Source organism: Enoplosus armatus, chromosome 16 (genome assembly GCF_043641665.1).
Source record: "Enoplosus armatus isolate fEnoArm2 chromosome 16, fEnoArm2.hap1, whole genome shotgun sequence".
NCBI lineage: Eukaryota > Metazoa > Chordata > Actinopteri > Centrarchiformes > Enoplosidae > Enoplosus > Enoplosus armatus.
This window is the reverse complement of record NC_092195.1, coordinates 8,068,980-8,085,532: the sequence shown is the minus strand read 5'-3', so window position 1 is coordinate 8,085,532 and position 16,553 is coordinate 8,068,980. Positions and strand designations below refer to the sequence as shown.

At 43.2% G+C, this 16,553-nt stretch overlaps 3 protein-coding genes across 3 annotated transcripts; all 3 read right to left on the bottom strand.

Annotated features, from left to right (window-relative positions):
* Window positions 1-3,210: 3,210 nt before the first annotated feature.
* On the bottom strand, window positions 3,211-4,815 carry LOC139298928 (homeobox protein Hox-A7). The gene is made up of 2 exons (XM_070921754.1): window positions 4,449-4,815; window positions 3,211-3,524 (listed from the first exon to the last, which is right to left on the bottom strand). The coding sequence occupies exons 1-2, from the start codon at window positions 4,813-4,815 to the stop codon at window positions 3,211-3,213; spliced, it is 681 nt and encodes a 226-aa protein (XP_070777855.1).
* A 3,985-nt stretch (window positions 4,816-8,800) lies between these two features.
* Window positions 8,801-9,975, bottom strand: hoxa9a (homeobox A9a). Its single transcript, XM_070921744.1, has 2 exons — window positions 9,423-9,975; window positions 8,801-9,042 (listed from the first exon to the last, which is right to left on the bottom strand). Exons 1-2 carry the CDS (start codon window positions 9,973-9,975, stop codon window positions 8,801-8,803), a joined length of 795 nt encoding a protein of 264 aa, XP_070777845.1.
* A 4,347-nt stretch (window positions 9,976-14,322) lies between these two features.
* Window positions 14,323-16,267, bottom strand: LOC139299089 (homeobox protein Hox-A10). Its single transcript, XM_070921981.1, has 2 exons — window positions 15,406-16,267; window positions 14,323-14,597 (listed from the first exon to the last, which is right to left on the bottom strand). The coding sequence occupies exons 1-2, from the start codon at window positions 16,265-16,267 to the stop codon at window positions 14,323-14,325; spliced, it is 1,137 nt and encodes a 378-aa protein (XP_070778082.1).
* Between the last annotated feature and the right edge of the window lie 286 nt (window positions 16,268-16,553).

Below are 16,553 nucleotides of genomic sequence, written 5' to 3'. Positions count from 1 at the left end.
AGGCCCCCTCACACACCAACATCTCAATATTTGAATTCATTTTCGGCCTAATATCCTGCACGACTGCAGCACGACTGAAGCTCACAGTGGTCACACTCGGGATAGTTGTGACATTTTATGCAATACGATGAGCAGAGCAATTCTCAACCTCATAACAGAACCGAAACTGTCTTTACAGAAGAAAGGGTTACAGCTATAATGGCGAACATATGGAGAGAGCAACGTATTTTTCCACTGTGAAACTAGTATTGTTTTTGCAAGAAAAAAAAAAAAAAAAGAAACCGGAAAATAACAAATGTTACAAGCAGATATGGAAGATTCAAAATGGCTAATGTACATCATCTTTATCTTGGATATACACTCACTTTTGTCAGATTTACATCTTGATAAGAAATCTGTACATGCTTTAGAATTTGGTTGCTTGACCGACTTATAATTTATTGCACGAAACAAATCATTGCAGTGTCACAAGACGGCGTATCAGGCTCGCAGCGTGCATGTTCAGGAACACCGTGAACAACATCGGTGTGCAAACACAGCAAATAATGTTTTGGAACAAATATTCTGCATATAGAAATGCCATCGACAGGGACATCCCTGTGTGTGAATTAAAGGTCATTCAAACTGTTAAATAATCTTATTTTGTCCACTGAAAATGATTCTCTTCATCAGTTCAGTGTACTCTGAGTCCGGGCCTGCATGCAAGCGTATGAAACACAACACTTTAAAGCATGATGCGAGGGAACACAAGCACAAATAGAGGTCGACTTGTCTGATGGCCATTTGCAGCAAAACAGACAGAGCTGCAACCGCAATGCCCCCAGTGTCTCCACAGGAGGGCGTCAAAGAGCACATCTATTGGCCGCCATCCACCCAATGGATTTTTGCAGCCGAAAGCCCATCCCCATTCAAATCCAACAACAAACAAATACGGTTTTGACAGCATGCAAAAGCCAACAGGAAGAACAAGACAAAGGCAACACAAGTTTTATAGGTTATCCAATTCAGGTTGATCAGATATATAACCACGTAGGATCTGCCATTCAAATCACAAAATAAACTAACATGAAACCATTTCCTCCACAGGATTTAAACATCTGGCTATGACAACAGAAAACAAATGAGGCGTAATCTTTAAATTTGTTTGTCATTGCAAGTTGACAAAAGAGCAAGCAAGTTTCAGTTGTCTTACCTTGTGAAGGTTTCTGCTTGTAAACAGGGGAGGCGAGGGGAGGGTTGGCAGGTGCAGACGGGCAGTGACGGGGGGGAAGTATCCAGCTGGGTCCCCGGACGGAAACTGGGGCTCCCGGGGGGTCAGTGACGCACCGGGGCTCCTTCCACTCATCGTACCAAAACGTGTCAGGAGACCGACAGCAGGGCACCCAAACGATCCAGTCATGTCTCTGAAAGGCTAATACACGTCGAGCTTCTGTGTGACCGAGAAAAGTCCAAACTCCAAAATAATTTAAAAAAATGTGAGAGGCATAAAAACGTAGAAGGACGCCGGTGAAAACAGCCGCGTGGAAGCTCGAGACCGTTAAATGAAAGGCAGCTCTATTCCGCTTTTGGAAATTATATATAAAAAGTTCATGTTCACGGCTCCCCGCCACGTGACAAGCCGTGGCCAATAGGAGAACGAGCCGGGTCGTAAAGTTGCATTGCTATGTTGTAAATTTTCATAAACAACAACGGATTTATGACCCAGAGCTGGCAGGAGAGATGGGGAGAAAAGGGGGGAGGGACAGAGAGGGGAAGGGTGGGGGGGTGGTGGGGGGGTGGTGGGTGTCATCGTCAGGCGCCATCTTACAGAGGGGAGAGGGAATGCAGAGTTCAACAGTAATTTCCCTTCATCTGCAGCCTGCCCCATCTCGCATCCTCATAGTTCACATTCCCCAACTGCAGTGTTTACCTAACCCTCATAATGGACTGCAGCATGTTTCATTACATGCAACCTAATATTCACCACAGGGACTGACGCACGCACTGGTGACAGTGAGCGACATATTGTCACTCAACTGGCGCGAAATTGCAGTGATTACCGTCGTGATTGTCGTGGTTACACAATATTAACTCCGCTAATATTAAATGCAAACAAATAGACAAGTAAAAGCTATTTTATTCAATTATTAAATTTCCATTTACAGATGTAAGACATTCCCAGAGGTTTTAAGACTTTTAATATTTATTTGTTCACATATTACTTAATAATTCACATTGAAAACGTTGGCACTGAGTCTAAATATAATCACAATATTTGCACACGTTGGATTACAATAGCCTACTCATTTTATACTAAAAATTAAAAAATGTAATGACTTGATACTGAAATGTAATGCTGTCTGAATAAAAAGGGCATGCGTTTATTGCTGGCATTCACAAACACGTATGAAATCTTGAGCCTGGAGATCTTCCTAAATGCAATAGAACATTTTACAGTACACGGCGAAAAGACTTCAAAACATTTACGTTAGGGTAGTATTCCTGTTTACGGTATAATAAGCACGTTGACTTTCTGGGAATCTGAGGTAGGTTACATGAGTTCATCCGAAACCAAACAAATATTTCTGTTAAGCATGGGATGTTTGGAGGGTAAATAAGTATCGAACACTGCATGTTAACACCCCAAGTGAAAAGCAGTGATAAGAGTAAAAAATAATAATACAGTGGTACACTTACTGAAGCATCTAAATCACAGTTGGAGGCATTTAACTAACAAAACATTCATTTTGAATTAGCCTTTATTCACAATAAGGCACATTTGCGCAGATTATTGTATTTGTTTCCCTTTAGAAAATACAAGCGTCTGTGGAGGAAGAGGATTCCAATATGTTCATTTACAGTCAATTTCAACTCAGCGTTGAATGAGTGTTTTGATATTAGCAGGTTAATATTAGGTAGTTTTTCGTTAAGGAATGTGGATTCAGTAGTTCATTCAGGTTAAATTATCGTATTGCATATATATAAAAATATAGTTTGGCTAGGTAGTTAATGTCGCTATTTCAAGCCGAGTCCTTTTGATGCTTTTTAGGTTTAGATATGAAATACTGACCTACAGCCTACTGTTAAATGCTTATTACATAATTGCCTTCAGCTGTCATTCAATTAATCAGCCTACAAAGCTCTTAGTGCATGAATGGTATGTGAGAAACATCTCCCTAACCCACATTTATGTGTGTTTTCTTTCATTTAATGCTCTGTCCGTCTTTTTGGTTACTTTGCAGCCGTCTCTGACTCCGAACCGGCGCTCCGGGTGTCTCCAGCTTCGGGCTCTGCGGTCTCTGACACCGCCTGGATATCACCGTCCCTCTCCCCAGGGGTCGACACCGGTTCTTCCTTGTGGTCTTTCTTCCACTTCATCCTGCGGTTCTGGAACCAGATTTTGATCTGTCTCTCTGAGAGGCAGAGGGCATGGGCTATCTCGATCCTCCTCCTGCGGGTCAGGTACCGGTTGAAGTGGAACTCCTTCTCCAGCTCCAGGGTCTGGTACCGGGAGTAGGTCTGCCGACCCCGCTTTCGGGTTGGATCTGTGGAGGATAAGATGCTCCAGCTCCATATATCTGGCAGAATTTTTTTTTCTATATGTATGAAATACAATACTGCATAAAACATTAATTAAAGTGATACTGAAACTGGTGCTGACAATAAAAACTTGTAGCTGGAAACTTCTTGGGACTCATTCATTTATTTGTGATTGCGCAATTAATTGTGGCTCATATTTAACCCCCTCCCCTCACTACACACACACAAACACACACACACACACACTCAAATCAGGAGGGGAAATAAGCGGGGGGTTTTTAAGTTCTCTGCATCTATTTAAAGTAGTCCTGCTGGGATGTTTGGCCCATGACTCCTTTGATACTCTGCATGCTTTTCCAATTAAAAGCCAGCGATGCTCTGCGCACCGAAGGAGCCATAAGTAATTAGATTACAGCCCCAACATATTCTCCTTCAAAAAGATAACAAATGCCAGTGTTTCAAATTACCTGCATTCTAAATCCACTTGACTTCTTTATGTAGCCGACAATACGGGGGCATATTGATCCAGCAATGTGTACGAACGAGTTTCAGAAAATACCAGAGCCTCTGCAGTGCAGACCCAATTAGAAAGGAGCTGCAGAGTGCAAGAGAACTGATTTACACAACAGGCCGGTCTTTTTTACAGCCACAAAGGGGAGAAGAGGCTATAAGAGTAATAGGAGTGCAGAGAAAACCCCCAGCGGCAAGGTCTCTGCGTACTGAACACACAGGAGCGCTGGCCAAATGAATTTATGGCTGCAGAACTCATTAGTTGCGCAATAAAAGTTTTACGATTCTTTCCATGCAACACCAATGGCTTCACGAAATTAATTGAACCACTAACGGCCAATGTAAGTATCCCAATGTTTTGTAAAAGCGTTGACCTGAGGGCCTTGATATAGCACACAAGAGACAGAATTAGCACATACCTGATGCTCTCATCCAGGGGTACATCCGGTGTTGTTTGTCCGGCGGCGAGGTGAGGGGTCCCGGCTCCGGATGGCAGCAGCTGTCGGTGAACAGGCGGCTCTGGTCAAACAGGCTGCGGTGCAGTGCGTGCGCGTCCTGCCCCTGGCCATAGCCCGAGGAGAACATGGGGCGGCTCTGGTACACTGCATTATTGACGCTGTAAACTCCAGACAACGACGGTGGAAACGCGATGGCCGCAGCAGTCCGAGCCGAGCTATAGTCCTCTCCACCGGGTCCAATACTGCAAGACGCACGCTCTACGTTTGGGAAGAGAGAACTGCCCGCCGTATATTTGCTAAGAAGACCGTCGACATAATAAGAACTCATATTTTGTTCTCTCTGATTTGTTGGCCCAGAATCCTCAGTGTCGTTTTTACGAGGTAGTGTGATATATGACAGCAATACACCCTAGATTTACACCAAACCCCATTTTTACTCTGGACTAAAGAACTCACCCACGTGACTCAGGCCTGGCCGCTCTCGCCCAATCAGCAGTCAGACATGGATTTCATTATGGCGCAGGACTGCAGAGTGGGATTAACACTTCACACACATAAACACATACACACATCCAATCACACACGAGAGAAACTCACACAACCCTGGTGATCCAGAGGTAATTTACGCAATTTAAAGTCATGTTTTACACTTATTTTACCGCTGCTTTACAAATAATCATCTGTTTAAAAGCTTTATTTTTCATTATTTCATGCACCTTCATGGAATACTTTTAACCTACTTCTAGGTTCTAATGATAATAATGATAATCTATGCTCACCCAATAATAGGCTATATAAATATACAGTGGACTCCATGATAACTGGTTATGATAAATATTATCGTAACTAAACATTTTTTTGCTTTCTCTTGCTTCTAAAAACACTACTTACATACAGTCCCGAGAATATAGTCTGAATATATTATATATTATGTATCAGTGTCAATAGCGCAAATAATTCACGCTGTATAGAAACAAATATTTCTTCCTTGTAGGTTTGAACATGATAGTTTTGAAGGCAAAAGTTTTTGAGGTAAGAATTTGGCAAGAATATAAATAAAGTTTTTTTTAATTGCAGAGAATAATAATAATAATAACAATAATAATAATAATAGAAATAATGATACTATTATTATTATTATTATTAATAACAATAATACAAAGCTAATTCGTGTTCCAAAAATCGTTTATACTGGTATTACAATGTTACCTAAATGCTCCATAAATTAGCAATAAATTAGCATGAAGCATGTCCATAAAAGAAAGCGAATGGTCAGAATTACATTGAACATAAAGTATTATTATTACTACTATTAATACATTATAATAAAGATGATAAATAATACACACTAAATTCGTTACAATATTTGTGGACATGGAAAACAATTGATCATAATCGCGCAGCTCAGCTAGCCGACTGTGTTTTGTGTATTGTAATTTTTGAATTAAAAACCCTTAAGATGCAGCTCTGTTCTTTGTTAGGACATAAAAAATCTGCATAGTCTAAGTTCATACACGAGGAGGACTGTTCCTATCGCGTTGGTCTCAGTAACCCTGCCATGAAACAAGTTCACTAAGTTTGAAAGGATTTGCGTCTATGAAGCCACATAAAAACATGTGAGAAAGACGACCACTGACTGACGAACAGAGCGACTGTCTGAGGGCAAAAGCAATAATCCACAGTCACTGTGTGCTGGCTGTTTCTTTCCTCCCTGCAGCGCTGCAGGCTGGAGACGCAGCTTCTGCACTGAGACTGTAAAAAGGTGTGAAATTATTTTGCTGGTCTCTTAAAATGTTACTACATTTTGCCCCCCAGTGCAGCTTCATTAAGGGGGAGTGTTAAAAGTGGCAGGGTGATGTTGTGGAACAGTGTCGCCACCCTCTGGTGACATGCAGGGACTGCAGGGTGGGGAGGCAGCAGTGCGCAGGCGTTCTCTCGTTCTGCCGCAATCAGGGATCAAATACAAGATAAAAGTAAAGAGGAATGACGCTCAAAGGCAACGTAGTGTTTTCTTGGGTTGGGATTTGAAAGCGCTGATGTCTCTTAACAGACAGTCCAGATGTATTTTTGTTAAAAAGCATCATCTATAGGCCTACCACTGTGTTTGAAACTCGCTGCTGGCTTTATTGCTCCTTCTCCTTTAGGACGGACCCAGCAAAGGAGCAGAGGGCGGAAGGTTCCCAGGTAGAAACAAAGGATCGCTCCAAATGACCATGAGTCCTGCGCGTTCCCGTCGCGGAGAATCCAATAAAGCTGATCATTTCCGCTCGGCCTTTTGTCCAGAGCGCAGTCCCACAGAAAGAGAAGAAAAAACAAATGGGTGGCATTCTGGAAACGGCCTAATTGTGTCTGGACGGCCATAAAGCCATTAAAACTGGAATGCCAGACAGTATAGCAGACCAGGCGTTTTATTGCACTGTCTCTGGTCGAGTCTTTGAAGTTTGGGTCCATCTGTGTCCCCTGAACGCGTCACAACAGCACACCAGTTGGACTATAGTCCGGTTTACCTTCTAACTACAATTATCTATCAGTCTTTGCGCGGCCCTTAATGAGAACTTAATTACCTGGTGGTCGACCATCAGACTTTGCAGCTCTGCAGCGAGCGCACATTGGATCTACTGCTTCTCGTATTTTCTGTCTTTGTGCCAAATATTTTCTCCAACATGCAGAGACTTGAACTGGCCTTACAAACGCAGAGGCCATATTTTAAAACTAGGCACAGACTTCTTCTCTAAAAAACCCTTTGATAAACTATCTGAGGCCACGTTGCGTTTGAAATCCAAACCTCTGTATTTCACAACATTTAAATCACAAAATCTCCCTTCTTTGTACATCGGTTATGGCGCTAATGACGGAGCTTTAGGCTGAGCGGCCTTGTCATATCCGAGCTGAACACAAGCACATCGGCTGCATTATTTTGGGCTTCAGCTGTCGAAGCCCTCGATGTCTTTTTTTGTTTTGTGTCCTCTCGCCTCGCAGCGCTTTGCACCCCATAAAAGGTTATAGCGGTAATTGTCTTTTATGGCTGTATACAGCTAACAACATCCTCTGCCAAGACGAAGCTCTGTCCCCAATCCAGAAACACACACACAAACACACACACACACATATTCACCTATAGGTGTGTGTGTTTTAATTGGTGTGTATGTGCTCTCTGCAAATGGAAATGCCTGAATTTATTTGAAAAAATCGTGTACAAATTATTACTTAATTTACATTAAGTATCTTAATATAATTGTAGGTTTTCCATATGCATTTTCCTGACTGTGTGTGTGTGTGTGTGTGTGTGTGTGTGTGTGTGTGTGTGTGTGTTGACAGCACCAACCTTCATAATTTCTTGCAGTGCGCAAAAGCACCTTTAAATACTTTTGTGCAGCAGCAATTCGCGAATGAAAGATCGGTTTACATACAATTCATTTCGGTGTGAGGCCAAAATTGAATAAGAATGTAACATGCATGCATTCGCAGATATAATTTGTTTTATTTAATAAATAAAGTACAAATTACATTTGTGAACCAAAGGTCAGACGGTCAGCAGACCGTGAGGTATTCAATAAGTAGCCTACAGTGTTTTATTTTATTTTCTCTCACTAACAAATATCATGTACTTTCAAAATGTTACTCCCTGAAATTCATAGTTCAGCATCTAATGCAAGCAAATCTACTATAGTCCGCCATCGGGAAAAAATAGGTTATTGTAGGTAGTTGAAAGACATAGGTAGTCAATCGTGTCACGTAGCCTATAATACAGCTTCGATAACATCTTTAAAATTTAGTATTTCAGCATTTTCAAGAGGTTTCTGAGGTTTATGCACCTACTTCAAAATGCGTTCGGTCTGTTTTTCTGCGGTTCCAATGTTAGATTCAAACTCATGGTCATCAGTCATAGTTCTAGCAGTAAGGGAGAGACAACAATAAAATTAATACATTTTACAAACTATACGCTCAGGTGACTCTGAGACAGACAACAAATATAGCTACGAACCAGAACACACACAGCTAGAAACATCCATACACAAACAAGCACGGGGACCAGGCCAACTAATACACTTTAACGAGGTATTATTCAAAATCAACATAAGAAAAAAAAACAAATTAAAAAAGACGAGTGGGCACTGTTAAAATTGTGCAATATAACGGTAGTCGCATCAAAATGAAGCCCAACATGCTTTTTTTTACAAGACAAATAAGCCTAACAGCTTCTGTTATATAGAACAATAAGACAGTGAAGTTTAAAAACAAGGTCCAGCAGAGTTAAGAGCTTCCAAACACAGAGCTCGCTAACAGCCAAATACGGTGTTTCTACGGTTCAGTCACTCGTCTTTCGGTGCGCCGTCTTTATTAAACTTCTTCATCTTCATCCTGCGGTTCTGGAACCAGATTTTAACCTGTCTCTCGGTGAGGTTTAGCAGCCTCGCCACCTCGTACCTACGGTCCCTGGTCAGGTAGGTGTTAAAGAGGAACTCTTTCTCCAGCTCCAGGATCTGGTGTTTGGTGTACGGACAGCGCTTTTTTCTCGTGGCACTCGCGTGCAGCCAGTTGGACACGGGGTTATCTGGAAAGAGTGGGGTGCGACACGGGTGTGAGGGCCCGGTAACGAGTGACCGAATGTAAAAAAAACAAAACAAACATCACTCATTATTTGGCTCTAACCAAAACAATTCTGATGAAACGAAAATGGCTACACATGCATAAACGCAGCTGCATCCAAATACAACTCCCCCCTACTCCTTTCTGCTCACGTTCACTTTAAAGGCTGCAAAAGGTTATCTAATATAGCAATGGGAGCTGGGCCATTAACAGTCCCCATAAGGAAATGGCACGCTCAGAATGGCATCTGTTCAGACGCGCACCCCCATCACGCACCCCAATCCTCACCGCTTTATGCGGTATAAATAGTAGGCTATAAACATAAAGGACTCTGCAGCGACTTACTTGGATCCAGGCCCGGTTTCTCTTCAGCTTCCCCGCTCATGTCCCCTGCTTGCCCGGACAGTGCGTCCTTTTCCACCGGTGATGCCGTAGCCACCGTCCCGTTAGCGTAATCGGAGAGCAGCAGCGCCGTGTGGGAGCCGGGCAGCGCGCCGTCAGCTCGCGTCCCCAGAACCTCAGGTTTGATTCCGTAGTGATGGGTCGTCGGTAATCCGGCCATGGGCAGGGAACCGGACATGGGTTCCAGCAGCCACGACTGATAGCGGCCATCTGTATCTGCACCGATCGGGCCCTGGGGATGCCCATAGTGGTGGTGATACACAGAGGAGACGGTGCCTGGGAACTGAGCAGGGACGTGGCTCCATGACGGCCCGAATACCGGAGGTTTGGACGGGAAGGTGCAGGTTCCGAGGTCGCTGTGGTCGCTATTGGAGGCGGACTGTCTGGAGTGCTGGAGCCCAGGACCGGAGGGGTATCTCGGCACGGAGAGCTCCTCGCTCTCGGGCAGAATGAGGGAATCGACGTAGTAACTAGTCAGTGTTCCGGATGTCGACATGGCAGAAAAAATATACGTTCACATGTACGCAGTCATACAAACAGATACATGCAAAAAAGTAAAACGCGCACACACACACCACACACACATACACACGCAGTAAACCCAGCCTCACAAAATAACAATGTGGAGAAATCAAGTAGCAACTTGGCCCCACAGAGAACTACAGTGGGCTAGTAATGGGGAGACAAGCTGCCATGCCATTGGGTAGCGGACACACGTGATCATAAAGGCTGAACAATAAAGGATAAATCAATCCCTTTGGTCATTAAATACTCACCCGCTCTCCTATACCAACCTCTAGTTTTAAAGCTAAGAAGGATCAAGATATGAGTCTGATCTGTTTTCTGTGAGACGGAAAATATGAATGACTGAATGAACAACATCTTTTAGTGTGTCTCACCCTGCTGCTGCTGTTAAAAATCCCTCCTCGGTTATCCAAAACGATACAGTATGTTTTTGGAAACCTTATTTTACGAGCTACTTTATAGGACACCTAAGCACCCTGCCATTGCTGCTCACCAAAACACATTTTTACCACCACTATATTAAAGAAACTTAGCAGCTCAAAGCTGAAACAACATCTGGATCTCAAGTTACAACTATACGAATTACATTCTTTTTTATTTTGCTATTTGTCGGCTGTATGAAGACATCTTCCAATGTCCGTATATTTTCCTGTTTTTAGCTTCTAGCATTAAACATATTTTACAGACAAAGCTGACAAACACAACAGATGTGCGAGTCATATCTAATATTTGGCTAATAGTTATTTTCAGTTTAACATTTAGCTAGTTTAGTTTGTGAGCCTTTGCTGATTTAAAAGAATTAAACATGTAAGTATCAGCATGAGTCCCACAATACCCACATTTCGTCACCGTGTATGTTGTTGTATATATGCAACATCTCCAACATCTAATAATCCACATTACAGCACGTATACAGTTTAAAGAAGATGATGCAATGACTATATACATGATTATTTCTGAAAAATTAAAAATCTTTTATTTTGAAATTTTCATTCAGATTACCAGAAGAAGTAGGTTTGTCTTATTAGTTGCAGTTACAGACTATTATTGGTGTGGCTATAAATACGGTGCGAGACCGTATGATAACTAACATTTGCTGATAGCCTATGACTGCATGTTCTAAAATATATGAAGTAATAAGTGTGTTACAAAATTGTCACAAAAATAGAAAATAAAAATATAGAACAACAAATTGAGAATAGCAAAGAAAATTGAATAAATACGGTGTATATTTGTTATTAACCCGCTGAATTGACTCAGGATAGCCGAATATTTATCAGATATTTTCCAAATAACATACTGATGGCGGATGCCAATTTTTTCCTCGTTTAACCCGTTTATTATTTACACCGCCGTTAACACTTGTTTGGGCCTATATGTTGCCATCATCACCGCCATCAACAAATTAACTCTAATGCCTGCTAGCAGCCAGTGCCTCGGTGTAGCGTTACACTTAAATAGAGCTAAAAATATGCGTAATGTGGTGCTTGTGGTTTTCCTCCTTTTAAAATTAAATGGTGCGAGGGGTGGCGAACACCAGGACACAACAGCACAATTAAACTGCATGTAGTGGAGATTGGGATTGTAAAATTAAACTAATATAAGAAATAAATAAAAGAAAGAATAACCCGAAAAGTGCCCGCTAGAAGAGTTAACATTAAAATACATGAATAAATGTTAACTTTGTATTTGTTGAAATTCAACGGGCACAAAATGCATTTATCTGAACATACATTGCTGTAACACAATATTCACAGCACACTGATATTCGTGTATATTACAGAAATACACCAATAGCTTAAACTCGATGTGGACTTTACTAAACGTGGCGGCTGTGCGCGTATCAACGTCCATAATATCGTAAAACTAAACCTCACAAGGCAGATCACGTCCACAAAGCAGCAACCTTGAGTTCGCACACATATTAAGCTGCGTGTTTTATTTATTACCAGCAAATAAACGGAGAGCTTGGCCAACACCCCACAAGGCCACAGGCAACTCAACACGCAGGAATTATTTCCACTCTGCTGTTAGCTGCTGTTGCATTTAGAAGAGGAGCACGCAAGCTGTCCGCAATGAGCAGTGGAGTTGCGAGCTATCACCTCGCTGGCACTTGCACATTATTTGGCCGGCAGAGATCAAACAAGCCGAGGGGGGGAAAGGAGCGGCTGTGAGCCTATTTGTGCACTAAAAGTTAGAATAGACAAACACCTTCAGAGCAGGAAAAGACGCCACTATGCCAATGGCTCTCAGGCTGTAAACCTAAATCAGGGTGTTTTTTCACCCAGTTTACCGCAGGGGCTATTCACTTCTTTTGCCTCTGCAGATAACAGCCTGTCTGGCGGATCTAAATATCGCCATAAAGCCCTTCCCCTCCTTTTGTCTGAGCCACTATTGCGCAGCGGAAGCATCCGGTCTCATTGCCCAAGGAGGTCGCTGTTGCCCCATTCACCTTCCCCTTCCCCTCCACTGCAGTGGTCGTAACCGAGGCCTTGTCTGGCGTGTCTGCGTCACTACTACTCACGGAAAACACTCGATGCATTTACCCTTAATCCCAAGTCCACGACGCATACTGCAGCTCAGCTTTGATCACGCTTAAACTCAGCACACGTGCCCGCTCGGGCACATTTTAAACGACGAAAAACAAGTGGAGAAGTCTACAGAAAACATTACAGGAGACAGGTTAAGAATATACACACACACACACACACACACACACACACACACAACAGCCAGTCACCCCTCCCCGATTTATAAAGCAGTGAGGTTTGGAACATGCTTCCAAAACACCTCTCCACACAATTTCCAACAAATCCCATCATCTGTATGTCTCTCATTTGCTTTCCTTTTTTGGTTTCGATGCGTGTAACTGGGGCAATTAAGACAGTTTCATGTTGCAGAGTTAGAAATGGACCCCAACAACATGAAACTACCTAAACCACTCGTCAGTCGATCCGGGCCTCAAGTGAAACAGAATCAGCCAATTCATAATGCACCGTGGTCGCCGGTCCCGTCATCAAGTGTCCAAAAAACCGTCTGTGTTGAGAAAGTACAAGTGTATTGTACACACTATAGTGAAGCCGCTGCAACAAGGCGCAAAATGGACAAATTCACAATGATAAATGGACTTACCCGATGCTGGAAATGTGAATCCCAGTATTCCCAAACTAAAGACGGAGGTAATGTTTTATCCACAGTGTATCTGTACAGTTCAGATTTCTAGCAGAGAGCCGGGCCTCCTCTCCGTCTGAAAGGCTCTCCCACGACTGAAGCAGCTCTTAGTGGAGAGGGAGAAACCTCATATACCAGCCAGTCATAAAACTCTACAATAGCCGGCTGGGCATGCAGCTAGACGGCTTATAGCCTAATATCTTAATTATTTCCGATGGCCATTACTTTAGCCGCTAGAAACACAAAAAGACTCGTGAATGTCCAGCAGAGGAGCCCGTATTATTTAGGATTTTGAATTTCAAACAAAGCCATTTTTCCTGCCTCTGTATAATTTAACTTTGGCTAAAAACAAGATAGAAACCCACAGTCCAAAAATACAAGCAACTACTCCTCAATGCGAGCTGATAATTTATTAAGCATTACACAAAAACACAATGTCATATGTACAGAGAAATATACAATAAAAACATTCCTCCATCACTCTGCACACCGTTCCCGTGTAAATGTCCTCAATGTGAATAAAGATTCAATTTATACATTTAGCTCATACATAGAATAGGCCTATATCATGGTGGACTACATCTAATGGTCATAGGTGGATTTTTCTTCCCTTGGTGATAACATGGGCATTATATTCCAGAGTGGTTTCAAATTGCTAAAAAGAAAAAAAAAATGTAGGAAGACTTTATACCATGCAATTCCAATTAAAATAAAATAAATTAATATTTGTTTTGATTAAATTTAGAAAAGGATTATTTGGCAGCGGTGGGGAGGGGGTGGACATGTTAAGCCCCCTTCCAGGGCACAATCTGTTTTTTTCTTATTTGAGTTAATTTGACTCCACTGACACTACTCCAACCATACGACAGAAGTGACAGAACCAGGTCGACAATACAAAAACACGACATCAGAAAACAATCCAACAGAACCCATAACATTCTATCTTTTTCCTTTTTTCTCAGTAGCTCACAGAGGACGATGCATTGACTTTAAAGGCTGTCTGGAAATAAAAAGAAAGTTGAACCCCACAGTGAAATGAGTCATCATGTGGAGAGAGTGGTGGTGAGGAAGGGGGGGGGCTGGAGGAAGAGTGGGTGTCATCGATTTCACCAATTTTCTTCCATTTCAAATGGGATCACCTCGTTCATCATGAAAATCCGTAGTTGGAGGTGAGCTCCCGGATCCTGTTTTCCCGCGTCATTTTCTTCAGTTTCATCCTGCGGTTCTGGAACCAGATCTTAACCTGTCTGTCCGTCAGGTGGACGCTTTTACTGATCTCTAGGCGGCGCTCTCGGGTCAGGTACATGTTGAAGAGGAACTCCTTCTCCAGCTCTAGTGTCTGGTGCTTGGTGTATGGGCATCGTTTCTTCCGGCCGCTTTTTGCTGTCAGCCAGTTGGCCGTGTTTTCACTTTTTTTGTCTCCTAAAGAAAATGGCAGATACACGGTTTTACGCACTGCAACATGGGGGACTGTGGCGTGTGTGACAGACACAGAGAGCGAGTGTCTCTGGGAGTGTGTTTCTTTTATGGTTGTATTGTACACACAAATCACACAAACATTTGTGTGTGCGCGTGTGCGTGTGTGTGTGTGCGTGTGTGTGCGTGTGTGTGTGTGTGTGTGTGTGTGTTATGCGTAAAGTATGGCTTCTTTGTTAGACTCTCAAGACTTGAGTTTAACGCCAGCAATAGTTAGAAAATATTACATAACATTGCATATAAGATGTTACAGCAATAGTCCAGTGAAACAGACACATTGTTGATAGTGAAAGAATACAAAGACGTTGCGGCACAGAGAAATATACAGGCCTACACTAACACAGGCCTGTTTACTAGTATTTTTACGCAGCGCTCAAAAGAAATACTGGCTAGGGCTATGTATATTCAAAATGTATTATGTAAAATAACTGCTTAATTTTCCATATCACTGTAGTATTGTTTAATTAAACAAAATCTAGCTTCGCCCTTTAATCCTTGACTCGTTTTTCAATTTTACGCAGAATCTTTCCGGGCGCATTCATGCACATATACATCATTATAGTGTATTTATACCATACAAACCTATATATTATTAGAGACAATATGTAAACGCAAAGTTTCCCCTGCCTTGACTTTTCACTGCAGTCTAACCAGTAAAATACAACTTGACAGGTGCCATTAAAAAGCCTCACTCTACCTGCTCTGCATGCAAAGAAAACAGTGCAGAACCACACATATGATGAACTGTCATTACCTTTAGTGGACTTTGCTGGTCTTTCTTTGTCGTGCTCTTCTGTCTCGTCAGCTGAGGAGGCTTCTGCATCCGAGGACTCGCGTGCCTCCTCGCTCCCCGGTGCAGCGTGAGGCTGCAGGTCTGCGTTTCTCGAGGACACGGGCTCCTCGGTGTTCCTCCCTTCCTGCGCCGTGGCTGGAGCAGAAGCCGAAGTTGGTGGCGTGTGGAAGCGAGCAGGAGCAATGGGGTGTAGGCCAAAATGAGAATGGGAAGGGTTCGGCTGGGGGCCGTTGGTGTTGTAAAGTTTATGAGAATGTGCGTGCGTCTGAGACAAGCGGAAGTAGCCCGGCACAGGCACTGAGCCCCCGCCGCCGCCATCGGTAACTGTACAAGAACTCGAGCCGAGACCGGCAGTTGTTAACCTCGAATATGTGAGATCTTCGGCGGTGGAGGCTTTCGGGCACTTCGGCTGCTCATACAGGCAGTAGGTGCTCTCTTCTTTAATGTTCTGCGGGAAAGAGCAGGGCGCGACCTGGGGACCCACCGGGTGCTCTTGGTCCATTCGACATGACCTCTGCGCGTCCATCCACATCTCCATGCTGGACATGTACGCGCCTGAGGCGGAAACCATGTTTTGGGAACCCACCTCGCTCCGCTTACCCATACCTGGGAAGTATCCATAGTTGTGTAGTCCGTAAGGCACTTCTGTGGCGGTGCTATGGGGCACGCACACCGCGCTCCCCGTGTAGTGACCTCCGCTGCTCTCGGTGCGGCCACTGATCAGAGAATCCACTAAAAACGCATTTCCTGACGGAGTGTCCGAACATGACATTATTGTGGTGTATTTTGGCGAAGGGAGAAGATAGCCCTTTCTGGCTGACATTTCTTGTGCAAAACATGCTGGATATGATTAGAAGCACCCCCCCCCCCTCTCCGCCGTGTGGACTGTAAAACCAATGGCAATGCTGCAAGATGGGCAGTCCCTCCCACTCCGCTGCTACGTAGCAGCCGGAGCGATATCCATCATGGAGCTGAGGCAGAGAAAGGAGACAGCACAGCAATCAGTGTGTTCCTTCACCTCGCCTTAATGCACCACCATTACCCCGTAGGGGCGAGGTCCAACACGATACAAAGTTTGAAAATACAGATTTATAAAAATAAAAAAGCAG

Excerpts from the sequence above, each read along its gene's own strand:
- LOC139298928 (XM_070921754.1), bottom strand. The coding sequence starts at position 4,815 with ATGAGTTCTTATTATGTCGACGGTCTTCTTAGCAAATATACGGCGGGC. Across the intron at positions 3,525-4,448 it reads CCCCTGGATGAGAGCATCAG|ATCCAACCCGAAAGCGGGGT; the intron begins GTATGTGCTAAT and ends TATCCTCCACAG.
- hoxa9a (XM_070921744.1), bottom strand. The coding sequence starts at position 9,975 with ATGTCGACATCCGGAACACTGACTAGTTACTACGTCGATTCCCTCATT. Across the intron at positions 9,043-9,422 it reads GAAACCGGGCCTGGATCCAA|ATAACCCCGTGTCCAACTGG; the intron begins GTAAGTCGCTGC and ends CACTCTTTCCAG.
- LOC139299089 (XM_070921981.1), bottom strand. The coding sequence starts at position 16,267 with ATGTCAGCCAGAAAGGGCTATCTTCTCCCTTCGCCAAAATACACCACA. Across the intron at positions 14,598-15,405 it reads ACCAGCAAAGTCCACTAAAG|GAGACAAAAAAAGTGAAAAC; the intron begins GTAATGACAGTT and ends CATTTTCTTTAG.